Below are 17,087 nucleotides of genomic sequence, written 5' to 3'. Positions count from 1 at the left end.
AGGCAATTAAAAATGACATCATAAAACAGAGGCTTCATCTGGAAAGACAGAGAGCTGGTATCCTTCAAGAGGGGAGAAACTGAAGCCACAAAAACTGTGCGGTGTTACTTGTGGTAGTCTTAATGTACATCTGAGCAAGCAGGACAGCTCAGTTCCTGATTTCTCGGGTTTGTAAATTCCTTCCAGGTGAAATCAAATTATGTAACCTTTCTCTTAACCACAGGTTTGTAGTACAGTAAAAAAAAATACCAGTTAGATATTTGATATCAAATTGGGATACAGCAGGGATAAATTGGCAGCTTGTACTCAATGTGACCCCTCTGTTCTTTTCTAACTCATGCTTGAAATAAAGACAGCTACATCCTTGGAGTTAAGAGGGAAGCCTAATGAAATGAATCCCCTAACTTTCCAATGGGATTTAGGGTAGTATCTGATTCATTCAAGGTCTTTTGAAACTCCCATCAAAGTGAACTGTTCAAGGCATGTCCTTAAGGTAATGGTTGAATCAGCCACAAAATCTAGACTTCCAGCTCTTTGTTTTAAATATAAGACCTATTCTTTCTTCTATATCCAGTGTATTCTGTTTGTAATAACCAGAAATTACCATTAGAGAAACTGAAGCTAATCGGAGGCTCATTAAGGAGCAAGAATTTATGCTTAACTACTCAAATAAATTCTTGTTGATCTGGTTTCTGGAGATTAACCTGTAATTTTATCTGTCATAGATGGGAGAAACTTGCTAGTACAACAGCACAGTATCTTAGAGTAAAAAACCCAACACACATATGTAAGTACAGAGAGAGTGTTTGTAAACGCTACTCAGAGTATATGAACTTCCATGATTCCCCATCTGGACAAACATGCTCATTCCATTTTTTGTACTGAGCATTAGGCAGTCACTGGCTTTCTTTGACTGCTCTAGCAAAAACTAGCAGATGCAAGATTAAGTCTGAAGACTACAGAAAAATTTTAAAATTTAATATTTGGAATTGCTTTTGATTTCAATAGATTAAAATCCTAAGAAATAGGCAATGGCTGTGGTTCCACTAGAGGTTTCACCTACAAAATAATTTTGCACTCATTATGCTGAAACCCTAGCATGCTTATTTAGCAGAAATACCACCCTATGCTAATCAAGTCAACAAAAAAATAGATTTTATTTACCATCCGTTTTATGCAGCAGTACCAGGATAAAATGCCTGAGGTTTTTTTCAGTCTTTTCACTCTTTTATAAATCAGGTCAGGTAGCATTCCTCCTGAGTAACATTAAGCTTTTAACATTAAGCTGACTTGGAATTTAAGTAAATGTCCAGATCCATGAAGGCTTAGATCAGTTGGTAGCAAAGTGCAGTCTCAGGCACCTCCACATGCTGTTACAAAAGTCTCAGCTCTGAGGGCTGCCCTTGGACACAACCTGGCTCTGTAAGACACAACTTCTATTTCACCTAACAGGTAAGAAAACAAAATAAAAAAAGCCTGTGAAGGTTCACCCCCCCCTTAGAACAAAAGTTAAACACAAAGTGGCTTGAAAAATGAAGCATTTTCCTAATTTTTTTATTGCTTATGAATCTGTAGAGATAACTCCCTTCAGTAGAGACACCTAAACTTGTATCAGCTCAGAAGTTAACTACTTTGAAATAAGGAAGGATTAATATCAAACTGTATTTTTTTCTTCTACTCCTCAATTTAAGAGTAATCTAGAGTGTTCCAGGGATCTTTTTTCCAATTTGACATCTTCTGTAAAATAGCAAAAAACTGTTACAAACCGGTTTGCCAAAAAGCGCGTCAAAAAAAGTTTAGAGGAAGGCTACTGGTTTATTTGTAATGTTCCATTGGTCAGTGGGCTTTTTTCATGTTAGTTTTTAAATGACAATTTCAGAGCTAAAGAGGATGCCAATTGTTCAGGCATTACAGCATTCACGACAGAACACACACTGGCATCGTAACTGCTTAAGGTGAGTTAAGAGTTCTATCTATTCGCATTTCAAGATCCCGTATTCTGCAGTTTTATTTCCTTCTTGGAAAGCAAGCAGGATGTTTGCTAGGAAGTTACTTTTATTGAGAAATGTTGGAACTTACTTGGCTTTTTGGATGAGCCATTTGAAATGGGAATTATGTCATTTTGCCATAAGCCTATCTGGTGATACTAAACCTAGATAATCGGCTTTGATGGAGATCAAGTCTTTGCTGCAAACAGAGAAAAATACCTAGCTGGCTTATAAGCCTACCATTCACATCAGAAAAACAGACTTAAAATTATGTGAGTTAAGAAGCTTTGAATCATATGAGACATTTTCCTATTTTTGTTCTACATAATCAGAGCTGAACTGCAAGAGCTTTGTGAGCACTTCAGGAAACAGTAATCATTTCACAGGGTTATGAAGCCACCAGAGTTGCGAAGGCATTAATTTCTTTGATGAGGGTTCACATGAGAAGACATGAGAAGAGTGCATTTAACTCATTTTCAAATCACTAAATGGCACTCTGAGCATCTAGAAATCCTGTAGAAAAGAACTTAACTCCTACTGTAGAAATGTGATGATTTACAGATTTTACAAAGGATACAGAGTGGCAAATTGTAGCTGCCTGAGAAAAGTGAATATTGTAATTAACACAACCCCAGAGGAACATATTTGGCCAAAAATATCTTTCCTCATGAGTGTTCTTCTATGGTTTGTCATTATATATGCAAAACAAAAAGACACCAAATAGAAAATGTTCTTTATCCTTACAAAACATCAGTATTATGGAATGATACAATCATTACCTATTTTGAAATCATCATCAGAATACCACACAAAATCACTTTTTGAAAAAATCAGGCAGTTTTAATAAAAAATTAAAAGGCCACAATAAATAGATGGCAACTTGATTTCGAGACTCATTGGATTGTCACATTAAGAAGTATTTTTATTAGTACATCCACAAGGAAGAAAAGCTGAGAGAATTGCAGTCTGCTTTCCCTTCAGGTCAGTTGCACCTCTGAAGTCTTGAACCCACTTCAGAGATACTTTGTGCTTAAGTGAAGCAGCCTGTAAAAGTCACCCTCTGGTCTAAAAAACAGCATTTTCACACAAGTTTTACTGCAATCCACATACACTCAGAAGATGTGGAATCGTTGCAAAATATTTGCCACTGACAAACAAGTGTCTAATAATGAAAAAACATATAATAAACATATAGCCAACAACATGCAGTTACCTAGTGATAACCACTATTTCACAATAACCAAGGTCCCCTAAGGGTTAAAGGCTGCACACTGCAGGTACAGAGCTATGCACAAGAGGGAAGGACAAACATGCCTAACATACACAAAACACTGACCTTAATTGTGATCCCCCAGGAAAAGGGGGAAGTGGTGCTGCCATCTCTGGCATCAGCCATCTCCTCTCTTGCCCTGCCTCTGGTTCTCTTTAGACCCACCTTTGACTTGGTTCAGTGTTTTACCAGCGGCTTATTAGGAAATAACAGAAAAATTTTCTTTCTCCCACTCCCACAGTAGTTTTATTTTAGGTTGAAGAGTTAATTCACTTCATGGAAGCTCAAAAAAAAGTGCCAGAGATGATGGAAAGGGAAGTGGTGGGAATGCATGGCCCCTAGCAGAAAACAGGGTCAGCCAGCACTTAGCCTGTCTCAATTCACCCTCAGGAGTGAGGTCTCAATACTCAAGTAGAAAGTTGGTCAGCTGAAGCTTACACTGATGCCACTGGGGGCCATGGCAGAAGATTTTGAAAGAAGACACTAAGTGTCACAAATATGTGAGATTGTATTTTAATGAGCAGTTTGATTAAATCTACCTTGGGGGGGGGGGCTAATCAGAGGTCAGAAAAAGCTGTTATTCAAAGTGAAGGAATTTAAAGAGGTAAGACCCAGAGCAGTCCCTCAGTAACAACTACAAAATACATGCTATAAAATTATGTGTTTCCTTCTCATTATAATGACAATTAGGAGAATTTAAAAATACATATGCTACAGGCTTAATTTTAAAAGAAAAAACAAAACCCATAAACACGATCATGGTATGAAGGCATCAACACTTCAAACAATGCTTTAAACTTTATTAACTTCTAATTAAGGGGTTGTCCTCACTTTTTTCCCCCGAAGAATAAAAGCTACAATAAATTTCAGAAATGGAGACTTATTTCAAGTTAAGTGGTGTAGCATTAGAGCAGGATCAACAAATGCAGGTTGCTAAAATACGAATTTTTAAGGCACAAAACCAAAATGTGACATTGGTTCTCCAAAGTTTTTCGAAGTATTTTTGCATCTGAATTTTCATTCCTCCGACTGTGGCATTTGACAGGATTTGTAAATTACAATGATTGTTCAGTACTTGGTTTTTTTTAACTCTCCTTATCTTCTTGGATGCGTTTAACAGTTAAAAGTGCCTCAGATTTGTCAATCAGCAGAGGACCAGCACCCCCTTCTGGCTTCAATAGTGTGGGGTGAAAGCTGGAACTCCCATGATCAGTAAGAAACCTGTACAGGAGAAACAAAGTAAAAGCAAAAATATTCTAAAACTACTCATAATAAACAGGCAAAGGAATATTAATACCACTACAGTAGCCCAAATTATCCAGTTGCAGGGGCTGAGGAGCCATTTTAGAATGGTTCTCATGGGCCATGAGGTAGCTCTGCACAGGTGTGGCAGCCAGCGTGTCTTCATCACTGCAGGCAGTGGCAGCACCCTGAATATCTGCTGAGACAGAGGCTCACTGACAGCAAACCTCCTGTCCCACTGCCTCCTCCTCTGGAGTGGGCATAAAGGCTGAAGAGCCAAGTCCCTGTCTCTTCCGGGCTCATGCTGCCTGAGCAAGCATTTGTTATTTCTTCTGAGGAAAATGTGGGTACAGTGGATTAACTGCAATGTTAGCCGATCCTGTTTAATTACACCACTGCTTTGCTCAAGAAATTCCTTTATAATTTCAGTACTGGTACCTCTAAACTCGCTTGCATTTTCCAACTCTGCAGTGTTAAGCTACCACTGCATTTTGCCATATCAAGCTGTACATTATTTATGTGAGAATTGTTTCAGGTATCCTTCATGCAAAGTACATCCTGATCATGTTACCAATGGGGTTTTACTTCAAAAAGTTCTTATGAAAACTTCCAAAACTGATCATTGCTATAGTAAAGTCAAGGTGATTTTCTGCATGAGGTAAATGGGTGACACTAATCAGTGAAACTCAAACCAGCCAAGTCTCCTGAAGGAAAAAACAAAACCCCCTAAAACCCCAACCAACCCACCATGTAAGTAATACCACTGAGATGGTCTGAAATCAAATCTGATCCCGCCAGCCGAAGAACAAATGTGGGTGTTCAGACATCTCTGTACAGATCAGCTCACTAGGCTCTGGCCTTTTTAGTGCATTGGCTTTTCTGGTAATGCTTTTGATACTATTTTGTTTTAAAAAGAAATCACAGTCCATGCTGTACCTTGATACTAAATATGCACTGGACATACCTAGCTATTAATACATACACTTTTTGTTGTACTGTGTGGAAAAGGATCATTATTTCAGGCATAGAAAAAATTGCAGACTGGGGGAAGATGAGCAATACTGAAGTTTCCTGAGTGGGAAAAGCAGACTGAAGTGATGGTGTCATCTGTAGACTCTCCCTCCAAACAGATCATCCTGCCAGATAAATTCACACCTGAATATAAATGTTGTTGACATTTACAAGATCCCATTTTCTCCAGCTGGATGTTTTGAAGGATCTAGCCCGTGCTGCTTCATCTGCACTGCAATATCAAACAAGTAGTCATAACATTCACACCTAAAATAAATAGGGAAAAAAATGCAATGTAAGTAAGGCTCAAGTCTTACCATGTTTTATGAAAATTAGTATTTTCCTTCCTTAAGCTTTTTATCACCAGTCTGACTGTCTGACTGGACAGCTCTATCATTGTTTACTTCCAATGCTGCGGAATGGAAAGTGCCCAGCATTTTTGCTACATAATATTGATTTGCTGCATTCGATCAGCAAATGAAGTAAATTCCAAAAATGGGACTAGAGAGGGCCACACAAACAGTATTGGCAGGTATCATATAACAGCAGGGACTGCCTGCATGTTTCATATGAGGAGGGACTTGTTGACTTGTCTGAAAGGAAAATGTTGGCAACCCTATGAGCCAGCAATGATATGAAAGGAAAAACAAGCAATGGAATCATGGATGAATCCATTCCCAAAAGCTCCCTATACATGCAGTGAGGCCTTAATATTCTGAATCATTGTCCATGGGCTGGAAATATACATAGCATTAAGTTCATTAAGATCTTGAGGCAAGAGATAGCATATTCCTGAATTGTACTCACATGGTTTTGGCTTTTTCCCATGTCTCTCCCCATACATAAACACCGTGACGTCTGACCAAGACAGCACAAGAGTCTGGGTATTTTTCCATTGCACGTGCCATTCTCTCCTTGAGATCCTTCTCTTCTGGTGTATTCTCAATAATAGGAACCACTAGTGTATCATCATACCTATAAAACAACCCCATGGTCATGTATTTAAAAAGCCCTCTGCTTGGATGTATGAAACCTTTCCCTAAGAAAGAGATTATCCTCTGACTGTGTAAAATGTTAAGTTCTCAGCACTAGATTTTACGCTCTTCTCTTGTGAGTCATGCTGTAGCATAAGAATTCTCAGGAACATCTCTCACTCACAAAACACATACTATGCTGGCAATACCTGAGCTACACTTGAGGCACAAAAAGAAAATAACACTTTAATCTATTAGGTGTAGCTGTTTATTCCCATATCACTTTGTAGTTGGGTCCCTTTACAACTTTTTCAAACTTTTCATCCTGTATTGGCATCATCTACAAGCTCTACCTCAGATTAAATTATTTAAAAGAATCATATCATGAAGAAGGAAATTAAGTTGTTTGCTGAAGAGCAGAAAAAAATTAATTTAGGTAGTCCAAAAAGCCCCTGGAAGATTGTCCTGCTAAGGCATATAAATAGAAGGTAGAGTCAACACATGAAAAATAAATTCTCTGTGATGGAGTCATTGGTGGGCTACATGTGATCTTAAGAGAGCCTGAGAACCCCAGTTCCAAAGACAAGATGATGCACGTTACTCAGTGGAACTTGCCTGAGAGTTTCTTCTGAAGGAGGACTGGGATATTTGGCATTGTTTGAACCTTAATTAGCACTAGCAGAAACTTGTTTAAATAGTTTTAATAAGTCCCCAGTTCAGGTTCAGATTTATCATTGAGATCACATAGGTATTTCATGAGTGGATGCTAGTTGTACTTTCTTTTGTAAACCACAGAAAGAAAGCAATGGTAAAACACCCAAACAGCAACAGCTTGTATTTTAAATCAAATATTCAGAAGATAAAGTCTCATCCCTTATGATTCTCAATGCTGATGCTTTCTCAAGGAAGGCTATAAAAATAGTGAATGAAGAAAGTGAGGTGGCATTTGAAGCTTTACTCTGACTCTTAAAAATTGTGATCACTAAAATTACACTTGGAGTGTTTGTTACTAATTGGGCCAAATGAGTTAATGGATCAGCTTCATAGGTTCTGCTTTCTACTTGCACATGAGCTTGGAAGCTGCTATAAACACCATAACTAATTCCTAATCAGGACCATAAGCTTTCTATCAAGAACTAATACCTAAAAAATGCCAACAAGACTCTGAATGAGCTAAATACTTGGTATCTCTTTTTAAAATTGAAATATAAGCAGCCTACATTAAGTCAAACCTTCATGTAAAATACCTTGTGACAGTCTGACTTTGAAAGCTGTTCACTACTGATCTAATTCTCCTTCTATGGAAGTCAAAGGTAAAACTAGTCTGGGGTCACTGGAGTCATATTTAGGCCAACATATACTTCTGATTATTCTATCTGTAGCATTTTCCTGGACAGCTTTTCCAGAAAAGCTTTATGTAACTAGAAACAACATACAATCCCTTTTTTCAGAAGGTCCCACTTTTCTTTTGAATTCAATGGGGAGACCTGTGTGAAGCAAGCCAGTGGAATCAGTTTAGTATGGATGAATATGTGCTTATGAGCCATATAACCTGGAGCTTTGATTTCTTTAGTTTTTCTGGTAAATTAATATAATGACACAGGTCAACTTGGAGGCCCGGAACCCAATAAATACAATGTTTCCTGACTAACATATAGGAGTGTGTAGGAGTTCAAAATGCATATTAAAAAAATTGTTGTGGATTTTTTTAAAACCAGTGTTGTTAGACAATTCAATAAAAGGGCTTGTATTTTTACCACATTAAAAATGCACATGCTAATGGTGACAAGAAAGTAAAGTTGGCAAGTCAACCAAAATGGAATAAAATATGCCTGGGCGTAAAAATCACATATGGCTTGTTCCCTTGCCAAAGGGCAATAGTTAGATACAAAAATTAACATCAAAAAGTGGAAAGAATTCAGCATTTCAATTTCTCATCTCCTTGTCACATGTTATATAAATGTTGTTTGCAGATCCCAATTCAACACTCTGTGGGTGGAGACCTCAAAACAAGCCATCACACATAATTTGGAATAACTCAGCACTTACCTCAGAGCTCATCCTTGAAAAGTAATAACATTATCTTTAATGAGCTGTTTATTCTGAATTTTCTTTCAAACTCTGTCAAGTAAATCTGAAATCCTCTACTCTCTTAACATGCCCTAAACTAGCACAGGCAGTGATATGTGAAGTCCACCCAAATGTAGTTTGTACATGCTATCAATCCAACCTAGTGCTGGCTGGCTCCAGTTTCAGCTGAATGTTGTAGAGATGTGGTAACATCTCAGGACGTAGCTCTTTATTTGGCTTGTTCCTGTAGCTCAACAGACCACAGCAGCCTTGGCATTACAAGATTTTATCTCAGATCTCTTCCACAGGCTTCAGACCTTACAGAGAACCAGTGACTCATTCATTCCAGAGGTCTTTTTTACTTCTTATTCCTAATATTTTATATTACACACTTTCAAGTACATAACTCAAATTACTTGTATTTATATTGTTGAAAACAAATGATCAAATATCACGCCTCTTTTCCTAAATATAGAGGAGTACCTGTAATAGCCTCCTGAAGTACACTTCTGGATTCCTTTTATCATCTCCTGATGGGTAATAGAGAACTCACTCCCTGGGTAAAGAAGGGTAGCCATAACGGCAGCCTTGGAATGTGTATGGATCACTGCACCTGCCCCTAAGAGCAGAAAAAGAAAAAAAAAATTAGAATTAATTTTAAAATATGTCTAATGAGAAAATTTAATGCATATTCTTGATTAATTTCCTTTGATTAGTCATCTTAGCAAATGGTGATCTGCTGTATGAGATGAAAAAATATACAGCAACCTAAATGAAAGAATGAGGTAATTACTCACCTGTAAGGGATAATTATGGATTGTCTTAGGACACTTGCGTTAACTTTAAGTTCGTGACAACGTCAAGGAGAGACACTACTTGTACAAATTCAAGCAGAAACACTACTTGTACATTTCTTTACATACTGCAGTAACTGAAACACTCTTAATTTTATCGGAGTTCTGAGGTTATGAAGAATTCCCAAACTTATTTGTGACATGAAAGTTTAACGCCCTTTACTTTCTTTTTATGTCTTCTTCAATTATCTGCTGATTCTCTGAAAAAACACTCATCATTATCTTATTGTGTCATGATGGAAAGATAGGTAGACAATAATTATAATCTACTTATGAAGATGCAATATTGCTTTTCCTTGATTACACATGTAAGCTGATTTTGCAGGAAGATCAGAAGAGACTCCCTAAATCCCCTCTAAAATAACATATAAATTTTACACAACATCAAAAGCTTTATTACTTTGTCCACCTGCAAAAGAAAAGTTTCATACTGTTTTCAGCTATTCATAATTTGTTAATCTCAGCCAATGGATGCAAAAGGATTTAAACCATAATAGCTGAATTGGTGAAACTACTGATATAAAACTGCTGCAAATCCTGGGCTTCCCCTGCAACCTACCAATATTCTGCACAAAAAATCAGTGCTGAAAACATGATCACAGGCATAGCTACAAGAGAAGATTAAATTGCAAGTGACACTGACAGGATGTTATATCCCACTCTATACATATCTTTGCAAATCAGTTTATTTTATAGTTTCATGTTTATTTCACTGTAACTTCTATGTATAAAGAATATGGTACTGAATATCAATTTTGTGGATGTACAAATACAGTGTTTCAGTGACTGCTGAACTACAACACTGCTAGATACCTCTCATAGTGTAGGCATTCATAAAAAGAGGTGTGCACTGGCTTTTCTTTAGTTTCTTGTGCAGTGGAGGACCGCTGATGTCCTGTTCATCCATGTCACAAACAAACATATCTTCTGGCTGTAAGAAAGAAGAAATTATTTTGACCTGTGATAACTCAAATAGTTTTGTTTTCCCTCTAGGGAAACAAATATATACAAACCACATATTTAATATAGAATGTGATTTTTACTTTGTAAAAGTGCTGTAATGCACCACATTTATTCCAGCTTCTAATACTACTTACTGACATTGTGTAATGGAAATTAATATTAGGTACTCTTTTTACCTAGACTGAAGCCACGCAGATATTTGTAAAACTACAATTTTCTCAGAAAGGAGATAGTCTGTAGCTCAGTAATAACAATAGATCAAAAGGAAAAGTAGTAACTGATTCAAAATAAGAAATGTAGATGTACTTTTCCTTCTCTACTTAAAAGAACCAACAAATGACACAAGTTAATACATTTAACTTGTAGAACTACCTCTTTTTAAACCTTACTTTTAGTAGCTTTACATGAATATTACCTTTGCATCAATTGGCTACTCATAATAGTACGAAGAATTGTTCAGGGCAGTAATAAAATTTTAATGTTATTTTAAAAATCAGCAGAAAATACAATCACAAGAGATTTCCTTCCTCACTTTGCTTAATCCTCTGCTACTGCAAGCACAGAGCAGACCATCCTGGTTATCTTACATACCTTTGCCTACCTTACCTCTCCACACCCCCAGCAAACACTGCTGTGAGACCCCAAGTTTCTATCAGTGAAGAAATTCCTTTCACTCTTCACTGTATTTATCCTCAGATTTATGAGATGACAAATCCTTTCCATGTATTACTCTACTCCGGGAGAGTACCTGCTGTCATAAAATAATTATCATTTACCATTCTCCCCTCCTCTTACATTTTGGGGTTTTTGGAAAACAGACAGACAGACAAGGTCACCTTTTAATGGGGAGAGTATCAAGATAAATATTTGCAATCACTCAAACGAAAATAGACGGCGGTGAGGTGTTAATACCTATTCACGTGAGCACGTCGGTGACTTGAAACTGTAGCCAGACAGCTTTAGCCAATCAAGCTTGACAAAGAATAAGGTTGGACTGGAGTAATGCCCCACTCTCACACTCCTTTGTGTTTATTTCAAGCAAAGAGATCATCAAGACTGGCCTCTGAAACACATACTGGCTTGCTATGATAGTGGAGTACTGGGAGAAATCATCAGTTGTTTCAGTAATGTAGTCAACAGTATAACAAGTTTGTTACTTCACATAAGGAAAAATGAAACTCTAAACAAAGGCACTTTTATCCATCTCAAGATGAGCTCTGAGGTAAAAGTACAGCTTAACATACCTGTATTCTTTCCTTCTGGACTCCTGAAGGAGCGATGTAGATTTCATCCCTAGGAAAAGTTGCAGATGGGAAAAGTCAGTAAACACAGTTGAGCAATGACTGTTCAACTGCACAGGCCTTAGAGCTCTTGAGCCACTGAAACGGAAATAGCAAATCTAGACCCTCACAATTTAAAAACTTTCTTGCTCTTTCCATACACTGATAGGTAGATTATTTTCAAAATAGAACCAAATTGTACAAGGGCAAATAAAATCTGTAACTTGCCGGGGTATAAATCCCTGCTTTCAACTTGACAGATACCTGAAAAACATGTAAGAAGTGCAGCCTTACATTTCCAACACAGTAAAACAGCCTCTCCCTGCAATAACTCAAACTACAATTCAGAGTAAAAATTAAATGAGAAATTGCAAGCAGATACTGCTCTGTGACAAGACAGGTGACAAAGCCATTACATAAAAATCTGTAAACTATCTATAAACAGTAATAACTATCTGTAAGATTCAACACTGTAAATACTTTCTTTTTTAACTGTGCAGGTTAGGTTTCTAGTGCAGTTACGTATGTATTTGTGTTGATAAAGAGATAGCACTAATTCAGTGCAATTAAATGGCTGAAATTTAAGTAGAAGTGCATCACTTCTTGCAAGGACTACATGAACAAAAACTGTAAAAACTGATCAAAACTAAAATGATTTCAAGATGGTATCTGCATTATTTTTGTTATTAGCACAAAAACCCCAACTAGATTCTCTCTCTCAATTGCAATCACTATTCAGCTTCAGCAGTCACATACTAAATTCAGGAGCACAGAGACATCTAGTGAATAAGTAGTCAAGTTACAGATACATTTCCTATGGACCACGGGATGTTTCTATTTCTGGACAAGAGTAATGGAGCTGGGGAAGGGTCTGGAGCACAAGTCTTGTGAGGAATGTCAGAGGGAGCTGGGGGTGTTTAGTCTGGAGAAAAGGAGGTTCAGGGGAGACCTCGTTGTTCTCTATAATGCCTGAAAGGAGGGTGCAGCAAGGTGAGGTTGGTCTCTTCTCCCAGGAAACCAGTGACAGGACAAGAGGAAATTACCTCAATTTGCATCAGGACAGGTTTATTATATTGGATATTAGGAAACATTTCTTCACTGGAAGGGTTATCAAGCATTGGAATGGGCTGCCCAGGAAAGCAGTTGGCTCGCCATCTCTGGAAGTATTTAAAAAACATTTAGGCATGGTGCTTAGGAATGTGTTTTAGTGGTCAACTTGGCAATGGTAGGTTTATGGTTGGACACTTGAGCATCTTAAGGATCTTTACCAACCTAAACAATTCTGTGATTTTAATTCTTCCAAAAATAAAACTCTTAAGATGATGTACTATTTATAGTGGTAAAATGTCTGTGAAGGACAGAAAAATGTGGCTTTATCATATTTGTAATTTTTAACATTCATGAATTAACACTGCTGGCATTGCATTAATTTACTCTTAATTCATTTGCATGAGCAAGATGAGAAATCAAGTGGTAATTCTGTTAACTCGTGACAGACACACAATTTTTCTTAAACCAGTTTTTTATTTTTAGATCTTAACCAGAAAGGGAAAATCTGATGACAAAATAAAGTCTTCAAATACAAGATACCTTACAAAGAATTCTATATCCATTTTTAATAAGCTATCCCACAACCAAATTGATTTTTTTTTTCTTCCTGATAGTTGATATGAACTGCACAGTGAGTAAGGCTGATTAAGATTAGCTGGTAAAAGCAGTTGATATATATGAATCAAATTTCAATTGTTCTTTCACATTTTCCTATACAACAATTTTAAGTGAACAAGCTATAGAACTACTAAGGAAAACTCCATCACTATATTAGTGCATCCTCTGATAATGCCATTTGTCTTGCCACAACCAACAGGAGTTGCACTGGAATGACAAAGAAAATAGGCTACATTTAGCTACTGATGACAAATTAGTGCTAGAAAGTTCTTCCCATAGACTACTTTAAAAACAAGAATTTACCCTCTTTTCATTCATCTCATTATTATTACTATTGTTGCTTTGCTTGCAAAATCAAGCAGGGAAGTTGAATGACCTGCACAAAATACAAACAGCACAAGCATGAGCATTTAGGGTCTTTTATTCATGTATATATAAAATATATATTTGAATAGCAATGGCTGTTTGTGCATGCATGCAAGTGTATACCAGAACAATGAGAGGTCAGATACTCTAAAGTTCGTGTCACAACCTTGTGACTGAGTACAGAATTGCAGGCACTGTACAAGGCTCTTTGCAGAATGAGGACTTACCTTTTTTTTCAGTGGCCACTGAGAGGAGCTCTGTTTCCACTAAAAGTTTGGGAATTATGAATAGGTGGGAGACAAGCAAATTAAAACACAAAGTGGTGCTTCTTCATAGGAGATACAGACCAAAAATTATTGCTGTTACCTGTCCTGCTTTAATTATATGTTAAGTATTTGTCTCCTTAGAAATTACCTCAGTAGAATAGTAATTTCTTTCTTAGAGGAAATATCTGGCCTGCAAAACGTCCAGGGTGAGATTGATCTTACTTAACCACAGGCATTTGAAAGCCATGTGCCTGATGTAACCCACTCTAAATTCCATACTGAATGAAAAGGGGGAATGCATTGTTCTTTAAAGACAATTCATCTACCTTAAACAAAGGTATGAAAAGGACAGGATAAGGTCACTCTCTCCAGCTGTCTCTCTCCATTGAAGGGTCTGCAATGATTAATTCAGATTATTCACCTCCCTTCTATAAGGTTAAATTTGGCACACTTCATTTCCCCCTCTAACTTCTTGCTCACTCTTGACTTGCAAACATTTCTCATGGAACTGAAATGCCCTCCTCAGCTCCTAAACACAGCCAGCCTCTCTCTGTAACTACTACATTATTTCTCTTTCATCATTACTTACCCATGTTTCAAGCTGATTCCTCCACCAGTTCCCGTTACCCAGCCTAAGCCATAAAACAGTCTACAAAGCTCTGGGATAAGATTCCTTGGATGTAACCCATCCTAAAAAGAAATTAAACAAATAAATGAAAAACCATCAGAAACACCTCAAACCTAAGAATTTAAGTTCTCAAACAGAGTTTAAAGGATTAGTACTTTTATACTGCAGCAGAAGTCTAATTTATGCTAATGAACTTCAATTACAAAATAATCGCATGTTTACACAATGCCCTTTAAGCTCTGCCAGTCACATTCACACCTTGAAACCAACAAACAAAACCCCCAAATAAGGTGCATGTCTGACTATCCTTCACAGGAAAGGGCTCATCTAAAATTTATTTGAGTGCAGTGGCCCATAGACATTACACCAGCAGGATTATGTTATGGACTATTACACAAAAAAAAGGAAAATAAATGCATCTAACATTACCCATTTTTACAAGCTCAACTAGTAGTTTTCCTATTAAATCAGTTCTTTTATAGGTTTATTTTACTTGATTTACAAGTTTCACTAGAACAGACATTATTAGTCAATAGCACTCAAAAGTACCACACAGAAAATATATGCAAATTATTTTATGAACTTTACATTCCTACATTTTTACAACACAAGGTTACTTTACATGCAGTTCAGCTAGAAGGCAAATTGCATTATTTTAATATTTCTTTAGAAGGAAAAAAAGGTTCCTGTATTTTTTCCACATTCCATTGTTTATTACATTAATATCTGTATCTATATACTAACCAAAGGTATCTCTAGTGTCAGAGGTAAGAGTCTACCTACATTACCACAGTAATACAGCTGCTTTTATGTGTGCCTTTTTTTTAGGTTTCTTTTTTTTTTTTAATTGCAGCAACTAGAAGTTTTAAAAGTTTTTCTAAAATGTCAAATGATTCGCTGCTCTACTGCTCACCTCAGTCATTAAGGCCCATGAAATAATATTTCCAAGAAAAATGTTTTGTTTAGCAGCAAGAATCCACATTGGGGGGGAATATTTTGTCAACACCCGCAGAGCAGGGAGAACCAAAGCAAAAGCAGTGCACAGCAAGAACGGTAGGCACATGGTTACTTGGTGCCAACATCTTTCCTGAAATACTTAGAAGTGCTTCCAGCTGGTGTTGGACTCGCAGAACTAGGGGTGAGGAGGCAGCATGGAACAGGACCACAAAGCAGCGGTTCTGAGGCAGGAGACTGGGAAGGTGAATTACTGGAGATGGCAGCCTGGGGCACGTTCGACGTTTGGAATCTCCTACTTTAACCTCACCTTTGCAACCTCCAATGACAGTGAGACACAAGATCCTTAGGCATTCTGTTAACTGTCCCAGGCTGGAAATATTTTCCTAATGCCTAGCTTAAACCTTGTTTGTTGTAGCTTGTTTTCTCTTACCAAAAATCATGAACGTGCAGAAGATGGTCTTCCCTTTCACCTCTGTGGCAATGTTTTACCTATTATGACAACTCAATTTGCTGCTCTTTTTTTCTTGTTGTTTTTTGTTTGTTTATGATGAAGTATATTTTTTCCCTCTTTCCTGAAAGGCCATATTACCTAGTCTGCTGATACCTCTCATCTCCCTGCTGTCAGTTCTTGCTGGTTTTGAAGCTTGGGCTGGTCTCTCGACCAGTGTCACACTGGAGAGGTGTTCCAAGCCTTGTCCAGGCAGTGCTTCCGTATGCTCAATGTTTACTTTGTTTGATGAAGCACAGCACTGCCAACTCATGTTCTGGTTGTGATGATATATAAAACCCCAATCAAAGACCAATTAAAGGAAACCAAATCACAAAACAAACCTAAAAAACCCCAGTTAACATAAAAAGAGGCATGAGTCCTGTAGATGCAGCCAGACTGACAGCTGACAACATTTGGAAACTGTACTAAAATTTGTAACATGTTTATATAGGATCATAGCATAGTTAGGGCTGGAAAAGACCTTTGGCGATAACCTAGTCCAGCCCCCCTGCCAAGGGAGGGTCACCTAGAGCATGTGACACAAGAAAGTCTCTAGTTGAGTTTTGAATGTTTCCAGAGAGGCAAACTCCACGACTCTGTTGGGCATAGCCCCAGAGCCTATTCCAGTGCTCTGCCAGCCTCAACGTAAAGAAGTTCATCGCCGTGTTGCGGTGGAACTTGTGTTTTAGCTTATGGCCATTGCTCCTTGAATGCTGGACACTCAGTACGCCTTGGTCTTGCTGGCTGAATTTCCTCCTGGCCGCCAGGGCACACTGCCGGCTCACATGCAGCTTGCCATCCACCAGTACTCCCAGGACCTCCCTACTAATTAGCTACTGCGAAGCTACTGGCTAATTAGCAAGGTTCAAGAACAGCCTCAGCACCTGCGATTGCGGGGAGCTCTCTGGAGCGCTGGCGGAGCCCCGCCGCCCCCCGGCCCCTCGTTACCTGCGCCGCATCCCCGCCGGCGGCCGCCATGGCGCGGCCAGCGCGGGGTCCTTGCTCGGGGCCTTCTTCGGGGAGCCGCCCGAGTGCCTGCGGAGCAGCGCTGGGCATCCCC

At 38.1% G+C, this 17,087-nt stretch overlaps 1 protein-coding gene across 1 annotated transcript; it reads right to left on the bottom strand.

Moving 5' to 3' along the window:
- Positions 1–4,037: 4,037 nt before the first annotated feature.
- On the bottom strand, positions 4,038–17,083 carry LOC125327123 (APAF1 interacting protein). Its single transcript, XM_048306201.1, has 8 exons — positions 16,976–17,083; positions 14,542–14,642; positions 11,617–11,665; positions 10,223–10,340; positions 9,039–9,174; positions 6,319–6,486; positions 5,656–5,778; positions 4,038–4,479 (listed from the first exon to the last, which is right to left on the bottom strand). The coding sequence occupies exons 1-7, from the start codon at positions 17,081–17,083 to the stop codon at positions 5,679–5,681; spliced, it is 780 nt and encodes a 259-aa protein (XP_048162158.1). The 3' UTR covers positions 4,038–4,479; positions 5,656–5,678.
- Between the last annotated feature and the right edge of the window lie 4 nt (positions 17,084–17,087).

This window comes from Corvus hawaiiensis, chromosome 6 (genome assembly GCF_020740725.1).
Source record: "Corvus hawaiiensis isolate bCorHaw1 chromosome 6, bCorHaw1.pri.cur, whole genome shotgun sequence".
Taxonomy (NCBI): domain Eukaryota; kingdom Metazoa; phylum Chordata; class Aves; order Passeriformes; family Corvidae; genus Corvus; species Corvus hawaiiensis.
Note: the sequence above shows the minus strand (reverse complement) of the source record. Positions and strands in the feature narration are given on the sequence as shown.